This window comes from Staurois parvus, unplaced genomic scaffold (genome assembly GCF_062004578.1).
Source record: "Staurois parvus isolate SC_StPar_1 unplaced genomic scaffold, SC_StPar_1.0 ptg000145l, whole genome shotgun sequence".
Lineage (NCBI taxonomy): Eukaryota > Metazoa > Chordata > Amphibia > Anura > Ranidae > Staurois > Staurois parvus.
In genome coordinates this window covers 1,166,427-1,178,979 of record NW_028317941.1, presented here as the reverse complement: position 1 = coordinate 1,178,979, position 12,553 = coordinate 1,166,427, and the positions used below count along the sequence as shown (strand labels likewise).

The window sequence follows — 12,553 nt, the reverse complement described above, 5'->3', positions numbered from 1 at the left end:
GAAGGTGGGTGTGTTGAATGCACTTACAAAGAGACATTCAAATTCACATTTAGTCAAAAGGCCCTCTTCTTTGGTCCAGTTAAGTTTGTCATTGAGTGCACCGACCAGTTCTGTAAATGGGTTAAAATCTAGGAGTAAATAAGTTGCTGGGTCTCTTAAGTGACGTTTGACCTTTCTCTCATAAAAGGAATCATACATCAAGACTATGTTTCCTCCTTTATCACTTCTCTTTATGACTATGTGTTTTGCATCTTTTAATTCTTTTCAGGCCTTGGGTTCAATCCGTGATAAATTATGAAGGCCGTTCTAAGTCCAATCAATGCTTTTTAAGTCAGGCTGTACCATTTCGAGAAAGAGTTCAAGTATTTTTTTTTTCACTTAGTGAAGGCATTTTTGTAGATCTAATTTTTAATTCCGCCTTTCTTTTAATTGTAATGTCCATTTGTTCATCATTTTCATCTATTAAAGATGTAGGTATATATAAAGCTTCCCTATCCTCATCTGAAGTTAAAGTGGCTTCTGGTCTCGTCATATTTTTGTTGTTATAAAGTGATCTAAAAAAGACTTTTCTTAAGAATAGGGCTTCATCTTTATACACTGTAAATTCATCTATATTAGCGACTAGAGAAAAGGACATGCCTCACTGTAGTAATTTTATATGTCTTGGAGCTAACAGAATATCTGATAGATTAATTACTTTTTTGTCTTTATGTTCTAAATATCTAATTCCAATATACGCTATATTGCCAAACGTATTGGGACACCCCTCCAAATCATTGGATTCAGGTGTTCTAATCACCTCCATGGCCACAGATGTATAAAATCAAACACCTAGGCATGCAGACTGCTTCTACAAACATTTGTGAAAGAATGAGTCCCTCTCAGGAGCTCAGTGAATTCAAGCATGGTACCTTGATGGATTGCCACCTGTGTATGCGTGAAATTTCCTTGCTACTAACTATTCCATGGTCAACTGTTAGTGATATTTTAACAAAGGGGAAGCAACTAGGAACAACAGCAACTCAGCCATGAAGTGGTAGGCCACATAAAATGACAGAGCGGGGTCAACGCATGCTGAAGCACACAGTGCGCAGAAGTCACCAACTGTCTGCAGAATCAATAGCTAAAGAACTCCAAATGTGTGGCCTTCAGATTAGCACAACAGTGCATAGAGAGCTTCATGGAATGGGTTTCCATGGCCGAGCAGCTGCATCCAAGCCTTTTATCAACAAGTGCAAAGCGTTGGATGCAGTGGTGTAAAGCATGCCACCACTGGACTCTAGAGCAGTGGAGACGTGTCCTCTAGAGTGACAATCATGCTTCTCTGTCTGGAAATCCGATGGATGTGCCTGAGTTTGGTGGTTGCCAGGAGAACAGTACTTGCCTGACTACATTGTGTCAAGTAGGATGTTTGGTGGAGAGGGTATTATGGGGGTTGTTTTTCAGGGTTTGGGCTTGGCCACTTAGTTCCAGTGAAGGGAATTCTTAAGGTGTCAGCATACCGAGACATTTTGGACAATTTTATGCTCCCAATTTTGTGGGAACAGTTTAAGGATGGCCCCTTCCTGTTCCAACATGACTGCACACCACTGCACAAAGCAAGGTCCATAAAAACATGGATGAGCGAGTTTGGGGTGGAGGAACTTGACTGGCCTGCACAGAGTCCTGACCTCAACCTGATAGAACACCTTTCGGATGAATTAGAGCGAAGACTGCCTTCTCATCCAACATCAGTGCCTGACCTCACAAATGCGCTTCTGGAAGAATGGTTAAACATTCCCATAGACACTCCTAAACCTTGTGGACAGCCTTCCCAGAGGAGTTGAAGCTGTTATAGCTGCAAAGGGTGGACCAACTCAATTTTGAACCCTACAGACTAAGACTGGGATGCCATTAAAGTTCAGGTGCGTGTAAAGGCAGGCGTCCCAGTACTTTTGGCAATATAGTGTATCTAGTCCTTTTGACCTCTTGTTTGTGTTTTACTTCCCCTGGTTTGTAGGCTTTTGGATCCATCCTTCCCATTTCCATGTGTCTTATTGCGTACTATGGATTTGGGCTCTGTGGGGCAATTTTCTATACCCCCCCACCCCCTCCTGATCTAAAAAAAAGTTACAGTTTTTGGGACTATTTCTTCATCTGTATGACTTGGGGATCTTTCACATCCCGACCATGATTGTGAATGATGGCAAATCAATGTAAAATATAAAGCAATTGATTTTACATAGTTACATAGTTAGACTGGCTGAAAAAAGACAAAGGTCCATCCAGTTTAACCATTAATAAAAACAAAGTTATAATCCTATACCCACGGTTGTTCCAGAGGAAGGCAAAAAAACCCCCAGCAAAGCATGATTCAATTTGCTCCTGCAGGGAAAAAATTCCTTCCTGATCCCCTGAGAGGCAATCGGATATTCCCTGGATCAACTTTACCTATAAATGTTAGTATCCAGTTATATTCTTTGTATCTAGGAAAGAATCCGGGCCTTTTTTAAAGCAATACACTGAGCTAGCCAGAACCAACTCTTGAGGGAGTCTATTCCACATTTTCAGAGCTCTCACTGCAAAGAAACCTTTCCGTGTTTGGAGATTACATTTCTTTTCCTCCAGATGTAAAGAGTACCGCCTTGTCCTCTGTGATGACCTCAGGGTGAATAACTCTGCACCGAGTTTACTATATGAACCACTGATGTATTTATACATGTTGATCATATCCCCCCTTAATCTCCTCTTCTCAAGAGAGAATAAATTCAGTTCCTCTAATCTTTTCTCATAGCTGGTCTCCTCCATACCTCTTATCAGTTTGGTTGTCCTTCTCTGTACTTTCTCCAGGTCCCCAATGTTCTTTTTGTGGATTGGTGATTTGATTGGAGTCCTGCAGGGAGGAAGATTGCCCCTTACTACACCCAGAGTGTTCAGAAAGCGTGTTTGACCTTACCTTTGTGTGGGTCAAACCATGAGGTAAGCGGCAGCATTGAAAAGTGTTGGTTCACTGTGGTGGAGCACATCAAAAGTTCATATGGAGCACACGATATATGCATGTCACCAAACATGATTTGTTCTGAGGAAAGGATTTTGCACAAGAAATTTCTTGCACATATTTGGGTTATCACGTAGGTTTTTTTCTTTTTGTTTTTTCCACAGACAGAAAAGATTGTAGAAAAAAAATGTGACTTACAATGTTCTCCTCTTCCTTGTTGTGTTCTAAAAGAGTTCTAATAAATTTAATTTTCCTAGATGTGCTTGGATGGATTTTCCTGCTGATACTTGATTTACTAAAGGAGTAGACTCAATGATGTGGATCCGATCATTTCTCCACTTTATTTATTGAGGAAGCCTTTGTTTCCATCTTGCTGAGCTTGACCTACAGTGCTCAGCATAAATGAGTACACACCAACAAATTTGTCAGAAAACCTTTACTTTTCTTTCAGAATCATCATTTTCTATGGGACACTATACTACAAAATACTCCCACAAATGCGGGCCATTGATTGCAAACAAGATTTGTTAATTTGCACACACAAAAAAGTATTTTTCCTAATAAATTCATTCAAGACCATGTTGCAAAAATGAATATGCCCCAAGGCTACGTTCACACTAGCCTTGTTAACAAGCGGCAGACAGCGTTTTTACCGTTTCCCAAATGGCTGGGAAAATTCTGCACATTGCAGCCCATAGTGCTGTTCAAATGGGAGCATTAGCATTGCATTGCTGAACCGCGCATGCGGCGTTTGCGGAGCGTTAAAAACGCTCCGCAAATGCCGGACCAATGCTTGTCAAATGCTATAGGGGCGTTTGGCAAGAGTTGGAAAAACAGTCAAGTGTGAATAAGCCCCAAAGAATTGTCTTAGGAACAAAGCTACATTTTAGACAACAAAATTCTAATTAACAAGAATTAAACTACAGGTGAGTCTAATTTAATGAGTCTAATTATACATTAAACAGATATCCAGCAGACAGTTGATTATAAAAGGGCGTTACTTCCCATTTTGTGCTGTCAGCAATGGCACCATATGGAAGAGAAATGTCACAAGGCCTGAGAAAGAAAATAATTTCTTTACAAGAGAAAGGTGAAGGCTACAAGATGATCAGCAAAGCTTTGCTTATCAGTCAAAATACTGTAGCAAAAGTGATACAGAAATTTAACAAAAATGGAACTGCAACCATCTCAAAGATACATCCAGGCTGTCCATGGAAGTTAACACCTCGACAGGAGCGTCTTCTGATGAGGGTTGAAGAAAATCGCCATGCAAGTTCACTGCAGTTAGCTAACGAAGTAGAAAGCCAAACTGGGGTGATTGTTTCCCATGACACAATACAATGTATGCTGCAGAGGAATGGCATGCATGGGTATCATTCACGAAGGAAGTCTCTCCTAAAGCTCATGCACAAAAAAGCCCCCCTAGAATTTGCTAGGGCTAATGCTGAAGAAGAAGACTAATGTGACTCTGTACTCTGGAGTGATGAGATCAACCTAAATATTTTTGGAACGGATGGCTTCAAAACTGTATGGCATCGCAAAGGTGAGGAGTACAAAGAAAAATGCATGGTGGCTACAGTAAAACATGGTGGTCCTTCTGTGGGGCTGCATGAGTGCTGCTGGTGTCGGGGAGCTGCATTTCATTGATGGTATCATGAATTCACAGATGTACTGCTCTGTATTGAAAGAGAAGATGTTACCACCACTCCGTGCCCTTGGTCATTATGAACTTTTGCAACATGACACTGATCCAAAGCACACATCTAAGACCCCTGTTGCATTTCTGAAGAACAGTGATTCAGTAGCCAAGTATGTCTCCTGATCTGAACCCAATCAAACACCTATGGGGAGTTCTAAAGAGACAAATTGGGCATCACTCTCCATCCAGTATCCAAGCTCTAAAAGAGTTCGTTGTTGAAGAATGGAAAAAGATAGATTTTGCAATATGTCGCCAACTTGTTTATTCCATGCCTAGAAGACTTGGTGCTGTCCTTACAAATCATTGAGGTCATCCAAAATACTAGATGTAGTAGTTTTTGTTGTGGGTGTATTCATTTTTTGCATCAACAACTTTGAGTAAAACTGAAAATTTTGTAATTAAGTTATATTATTTAACTTACTTTCATGTAATGAGTTAAACAAATGCTCTATAAAACTCAGTTTTGTCAAAAATTTGAAAATTGTTCTTGTGTTCATTGAGATATCAATTAAAATCTTACTTTTCAAAAGGGGAGTACTCATTTATGCTGAGCACTGTATGTCTGCCTTTGTTCATCAACATTACATTGTGGATTAATATGATTATGGGTTTAAAGGAAAAATAAAGATTGTTTTTGCTGTCCTTTCAGTTTAGAGGAAGTGACAAAGACAATGCTTTTCTGTCACGTTCAACAGGTGTGTCTGCGCGTTCTAAAAATTTTGTTAGCCTGAAAAAAGAAAGTTAATGCAGCTACCACATCTAAGGACTGATAAAGTGCAATTTATTACAATTTTGTTTTGGGGCTAGGTAGAAAATGTACAAAAAGGCACTAATTCCCTTCAGTTAAAGGTGAATAGAATAACTTTTATTTAATGTCCTGGTATTTAACTGTTTACCATAATAAAAAAAAATATTTAATGTGGCCTACATACTGGTCATTATAAAAAAAATGTAGGATATTATTAAAAAAAATAGTAATATTTTTATTTTTTACAATAATGATTTATTTTCTAAACTTATAGCAAAGTAATTTTTTAAATAGGTCTCCCTTCTTTTAATTCTTATCTACTGTATGTCTAGCTACATACATGGTGGATTAACCACATGCCGCCCAGCCACTGTACATATATGGCGGCAGGGCGGCATTCACAGGCAAAACCACGTTTTAAGACGTGTGTTTTGTAAACAAATAGGGGGCGCTCGTGAGGCGCGCCACCGCCCTATCTGTCCTGCGGATCACCGCCGCAGATGTCAGTCGCCGTGTCACAGCCGCTCGTTAGCGGCTATGTTCCGGCGTTCGGCGGCAAACAGTGACAGACAGCACAGCTGCAGTAGCTGTGCTGTCTGTCACTTCCCTGTCAGCTCGAGGATGAGCTGATCGAGAAAGAAGAGTTTCTCTTTCTCGATCAGCCTTGTCCCGCCCAGTACACACCCCCGCCCCCTAGTAAAACACTCCCCTCACTCCTATAACCCTTCCCTGCAAAATAAAGTTAACCCCTTCCTCCCCATTGCCATTAGTACAGTGTCAGTTTTTTTTTTTTTTGCACTGATCACTGTATTAGTGTTTTTGGGGATGTCAGTGACCCCAAGTCAGTACCCCTCAATGTCAGAATGTCCGCCGCAGTCCCGTAGTTCCGCCATAAGACGCTGGTCGCTGCCATAAGTCCCTGATCGCCGCCATAATTCGCTGATCGCCGCCATTATTAGTATAAAAAAAAACCTAAAGATTCCAGTATCTTTCCCGCCATTTGTAAACGCTATAACTTTCACGCAAACCAATTAATTTACACGTATTGGGTTTTTTTTTTTTTAGCAAAGACATGTCGCAGAATGAATTTTGGCAGAAATTTATGACTAAATTTGATTTTTGCATTTTTTTTTACTGGACATGTTTTATAGCAAAAAGTCCAAAATATTGTTTTTTTTTCCTCAAAATTGTCAGCCTTTTTTTTATAGCGCAAAAAAGAAAAACCGCACAGGCGATCAATTACCTCCGAAAGAAAGCTCAATTTGTGGGGAAAAAAAGCATGTAAATTTCATTTATGTACCGTATTGCATGACCGCACAATTGTCCGTTAAACTAGCGCAGCGCTGTATAGCAGAAAAATGGCGTAAATTGCAGTATTTATACCATAGTTTGTAGACGCTATAACTTCCACACAAAGCAATCAATATACACTCATTGGGATTTTTTTTACCAAAAACATGTAGCAGAATACATTTTGGCCTAAATTTATAACCAACTTTGAGTTTACTATATATTTTTTATAGCTGAAAGTAAAAAATATTGTTTTTCTTCAAAATTTTTGGCCTTTTCATGTTTATAGCTTGAAAAATAAAAAGCGCACAGATGATCAAATACCACCGAAAGAAAGCTCTATTTGTGTGAAAAAAAGGTTGTAAATTTCGTTTGGGTGCAGGATTGCATGACTGCGCAATTATCAGTTGAATTAGTGCAGCGCCGAGTAGCAAAAAGAGGCCTGGTCATTAAGGGGGGTAAATCCTCTGGAGCTCAAGTGGTTAATATGATTATGGGTTTAAAAGAAAAATAAAGATTGTTTCTGCTGTCCTTTCAGTTTAGAGGAAGTGACAAAGACAATGCTTTTCTGTGACATTCAACAGGTGTGTCTGCACAGTCTAAAAATTTTGTTAGCCTGAAAAAAGAAAGCTAATGCAGCTACCACATCTAAGGACTGATAAAGTGCAATTTATTACAATTTTGTTTGGGGCTAGGTAGAAAATGTAAAAAAAAAAAAAGGCACTAATTCCCTTCAGTTAAAGATGAATAGAATAACTTTTATTTAATGTCCTGGTATTAAACTGTTTACCATAATAAAAAAAAAATATTTAATGTGGCCTACATACTGGTCATTATAAAAAAAATGTAGGATATTATTAAAAAAAAATAGTAATATTTTTATTTTTTACAATAATGATTTATTTTCTAAACTTATAGCAAAGTAATTTTTTAAATAGGTCTCCCTTCTTTTAATTCTTATCTACTGTATGTATATCTAACTTTTTTTTTTAGTTTTAGATACACTAGATGAGGGTTAAAATCCCTGTGAGTTTATGTTGTGCTCTCTGTGTACCATAAGGGAGATTTTCTGTTACCTCCTTTGCCAGAGGTACAACAGGAAGTGAGAGAAAATCACTACAAAGTGTGTAAAATGTTCCTCTTAAGCTAGTGGTGCCCAACACTCAGCCTACTGGCTCTTTGTGTGCAGCCACTGGGTCCTGAACTGGGCCATCACCTGTTGAGCACTTCTGAACTTTGCAGAGTGGCAACGGGAAGCTTCTCTGAAATATAAAGTACGATCAGTCATAGTGATCCCCACTGACAGTATACTACCAGCCTTTTTAGGGGGAGACTAAGGGAGGAGCAGAAGCCTGTGAACGGGTAAGGGTTTATATTTCACTGCCACTGCGCTGTCCACTAATGCTGGGATGTTACGTACTGCCACTGTAATGACCGCCAATGGGGGGGGGGGATAAAACCACTGTCAATAAATAGCACTGCTGCTGAGCACAAGCCCAGTGTAAGTAAAGTGGGGGGATTTAACAGCCCTGTCACTGCCACAAATGCTGGGGTTTATTTTTGGTGGTCACTGACACCATTGCGGGGGGGGGGGGGGTATTGGGGTCATTATCGTGTTCACTGACACCAGTGCTGGAGGTTATTATTGCAGTCATTGACACCAATGCTGGAGGTTAATATTGTGGTTAGTGATAGCAATGCTGGAGATTATTATTGCAGTCACTAACACCAATTCTGGGGATGATTACTGCTGCCACTAACATCAATGCTGGGGGTTATTGTTGCTGTCGCTGACACCACTGCTAGGGATTATTATTGCAGTCATGGACACCAGTGCTGGGGGTTAATATTGTTGTCAGTGACACCAATGCCGGAGATTATTATTGTAATCACTAAAACCAATTCTGGGAATGATTACTGTTGCAATTAACACCAATGCTGGGGGTTATTGTTGCTGCTGCTCACACCAGTGCTGGGGATTATTATTTCAGTCATTGACAATAATGCTGGGGTAATATTGTGGTCAGTGACACCAATGCCAGAGATTATTATTGTAGTCACTAACACCAATTCTGGGAATGATTACTGTTGCAACTAACACCAATACTGGGGGTTATTGTTGCTGCCGCTGACACCAGTGCTGGGGATTATTATTTCAGTCATTGATACTAATGCTGAGGATAATATTGTGGTCAGTGACACCAATGACAGAGATTATTATTGCAATCACTAACACTAGTTCTAGGGATGATTATTGTTGCTCCAACACCAATGCTGGGGGTTATTGTTGCTGCCGCTGACACCAGTGCTGGGGATTATTATTTCAGTCATTGACACTAATGCTGAGGGTAATATTGTGGTCAGTGACACCAATGCCAGAGATTAATATTGCAGTCACTAACACTAATTCTAGGGATAATTATTGCTGCTACTAACACCAATGCCGGGGGTTATTATTGCTGCCACTGACACCAGTGCTGGTGGTTAATATTGTGGTCACTGACACAAAAAAAATTGTTTGGTTTGCATTCTTTAAACATGTAATAATGTATGGGCTTTGGGCTTGAATTGTCATTATAAATATAGCCATGGTTAGTGCAAACCCAACATAAAAAAACCCCGATATTTACCAAAAGTTAAATTAGTATTAAACTAAAAAAAAAAACATTTATTATATTGCAGTTTACCAATTCTTAGATGTGATGGCTGCATTCATTTCCTTGTTAGGATTTCTTTCTTCGATTTTTATGGTGATCCAGCCAGCAAATCTATTGTTTTTCAAAAGCACATGCTCTCCAGCAGAAGGTATCAGTTTACATAGAGACAAACCATTTAATTGTACATGTAAAATCTTTATCCAAAAGGGGAAAAAACTGCTGTAACTGCTTATAAAGTGTGATCTGGAATCTGGCTTCCACTTGTTAGTGTATTTAAATATGCTAATACATCTAACACCCCCCCCCCCCAGACCGACAGCACTGCTATCCTTCCTGTGTTCATTCATCCTAAGTGGTGCCTCAGTAATATAGGAGGTGTGTAACTGGCCAGATCACCAGGTGAAAACACAGGGGATAAAAAACAAAGAAAACTAATGCAGCCACCACATCTAATGACTGGTAAGCTGCAAAATAATACATTTTTGATTTTGTGTTAAATACTGCTTTAATACTGTATTGTACTAGAACATGAACATCATATCTAAGTTATATTTCGCCCGCCTTTTTAACCGCTTCCATGCCGCCCTATAGCAGAAATTCTGCTACAGGGCAGCACGGGTGAACAAAATCACATATATATATATGATTTTGCAGTTACGGGTACCTGTGCCACCATTCGCAGCCTCGGCCGTCAACCCCAGGTCCCGGCCGGTGATTCCCCGCCAGCACCCAGCAATCTCCGAGGATTTTCGATGAGGGAGATCCCAGTTTGTAAATAATACAGATCTCTCCCCGTCAGCTCCTGCACACTGCTTTATATGGCTCTGCATAACAGAGCCATACAAAGAAGTGTGCTTACAGTTGAAAGCACACACAGCACAAAATGTAAAACAGCACACAGTTAATCACATGTTAACCCCTTCCTGCCCAGTGCCATTAGTACAGTGTCAGTGCTTTTTGTTAGCACTGATCACTGTATTGATGTCACTGGGGATGTCAGTGACACCAAGTCAGTCCCCCCCACAGTGTCAGAATGCCCGCTGCTGTCCCTCTGTAAGTAGCTGATTGCCACTTTCACATAAACCAATTAATTTACACATATTTGTGTTTTTGTTTAACAAAAACATGTAGCAGAATACATTTTGGCCTACATTTATGACGAAATTTGATTTTTAAATTTTTTTTTACTGGACATATATAATAGAAAAAAGTCAAAAATATTGTTTTCTTTTCTCAAAATTGTTTGTATTCTTTTGTTTATAGCCCAAAAAATAAACACGTGATCAAATACCACCAAAAAAACTCTCTGGGAAAAAGGACATGAATTTGGGTGCATAACCGCGCAATCGTCAGTTAAAGTAGCGCTGCACCGTATCGCAAAAAATGGCCTAGTCAGGAAGGGGGGGGGGGGGTAAATCCTCTGGCAGGCAAGTGGTTAAATTACTGATAAGCCTGGCATATCATTCCACAATATACAGCAAATGCACAGGCTTTGTCCTGGAAGAGTGCTACAAACTGAAATGAGAGTGGGAGAGTGATGTTTTATTTCAAAGATGGCATGTATGTATACCCAGGATAGAGATGTATATAAAAATAGTTGTGTAAGTAAAATATATACTCACTCGTGTGTGTATACCCAGAAAAGAGATGTATATAAAAATAGTTATGTAAGTAAAATATATACTCACTCATGTGTGTATACACAGGATAGAGATGTATATAAAATAGCTATGTAAGTAAAATATATACTCACTCAAGCTTCCGGAATTTTTCAGTCCCTGCAGCCACATACTGTCCCCGATTCATGAGGTCACTGAGCTGCGTCACACGGTGCCCATTGCGTGGGGTATAGATGTTTCGCACCGCATTTGGGGCTTGGATACATGTAGTCACTTCATTTAAGAAGGCTTCAAAAGTCACAAATTGCCTTTCATTGACCACCATCCGACGACCATTGTGGAAAGGATCCCCATTTCGGTACACCATGACATTTTTTCCATGTGGGAGCGCATTTACCCCCGAAGGGGAGCTCATCCTTGGATAGTGGCGTGATAATAAAATTGAAAACACAACAAAAAGCAACTGATCACTTACTATAGATCAGTGAACACACTATATATGACAGTTCTAATCTTGCACACAATACACACTTCTCACATAGCTCTGTGTCCTACCTGTCTATCATGAGGTTGCTGTGACTCTTTCTTGTTGCCAGGTGATCACTGTGTATAGGAGAAAGGAGGAGATTGCCGAGTTACAGGAGACACACCTCCTAAACAAGAACTGCAGATCATTTTACTAATTCTTCACATGTACCTACAAACAGCTGACACTCTAGACCTTATCTAATCACGTCGGAAAGTGCAACGATAATGTAACCATACACATCCACTCTCGTGAGAATCGGGGTTGGTGGGAGATCTTTCCATGTTACTTTGCAGCACCACTTGGTCTATTTCTTTTGTCCCTGTCTTCTACCTGGCTTTGCTACTCTTCCCTAGCAGCATGCATACCTGCAGTGGTGTATTTAGGTTTTGTGCTTCCCTAGGCAGAGAGAGCCTTGCACTACCACTGCCCCCCAACACCAGCCACCATCCCCCATAGCGAGAGAGAGAGACACTCACCTTCACAGCTCCGGTCATCCCCAGGAACGAGAGTCGGGCTGTGCATACACCGTCATGAACCCCCCGGAGCCTCCCTCGGAACCCACCAGGTCCCCATGCTGCGTGTGTCCCTTCTTCCAAGGGGCAGTGCTGCACCCCATGAAAAATGCCGCCCTAGGCAGATGCCTTGTTTGCCTTGTGGTAAATACACCTCTGTATACTTGCAAAAAGTTGTTCTGTCTTCTACCAAGAAAAAGGGAAAGTTTGCATAGGTTTTGCAACATGTGGAACATCTGTGCATGCTGACACTTGTAAATACACAGAAATGAACCTCTGCAAAGCCTGATCTTTAGCCCAGGCTTACACTTCTGCGGTGCGGCATATCGCATGTGATTTGCACGGGAACCGCACCGCATTCCCGTGAAAATCATATTCAAATTATGTGCATTTTGTATGGCTCAAATCGCACCGCATTAAAAAGGTGCAGGACCCTTTTTTTGTCTGCACTAGAATCGAATCACATGGGTATTCACAACCATGAGATCTGATTCTCCACATTGCACCACGTTTTGTGAACTG

At 40.4% G+C, this 12,553-nt stretch overlaps 1 protein-coding gene across 1 annotated transcript in view; it reads right to left on the bottom strand.

Annotated features, from left to right (window-relative positions):
* The window catches only part of DCDC2B (doublecortin domain containing 2B), a 49,770-nt gene extending 38,224 nt beyond the window's left edge, over positions 1 to 11,546 (bottom strand). Inside the window, exon 1 of the mRNA XM_089673843.1 lies at positions 11,125 to 11,546. Coding sequence (XP_089529969.1) covers positions 11,125 to 11,405 — 281 coding nt within the window. The 5' untranslated portion in view covers positions 11,406 to 11,546. The remainder of the gene's footprint in view (positions 1 to 11,124) is intronic.
* Positions 11,547 to 12,553: the final 1,007 nt, after the last annotated feature.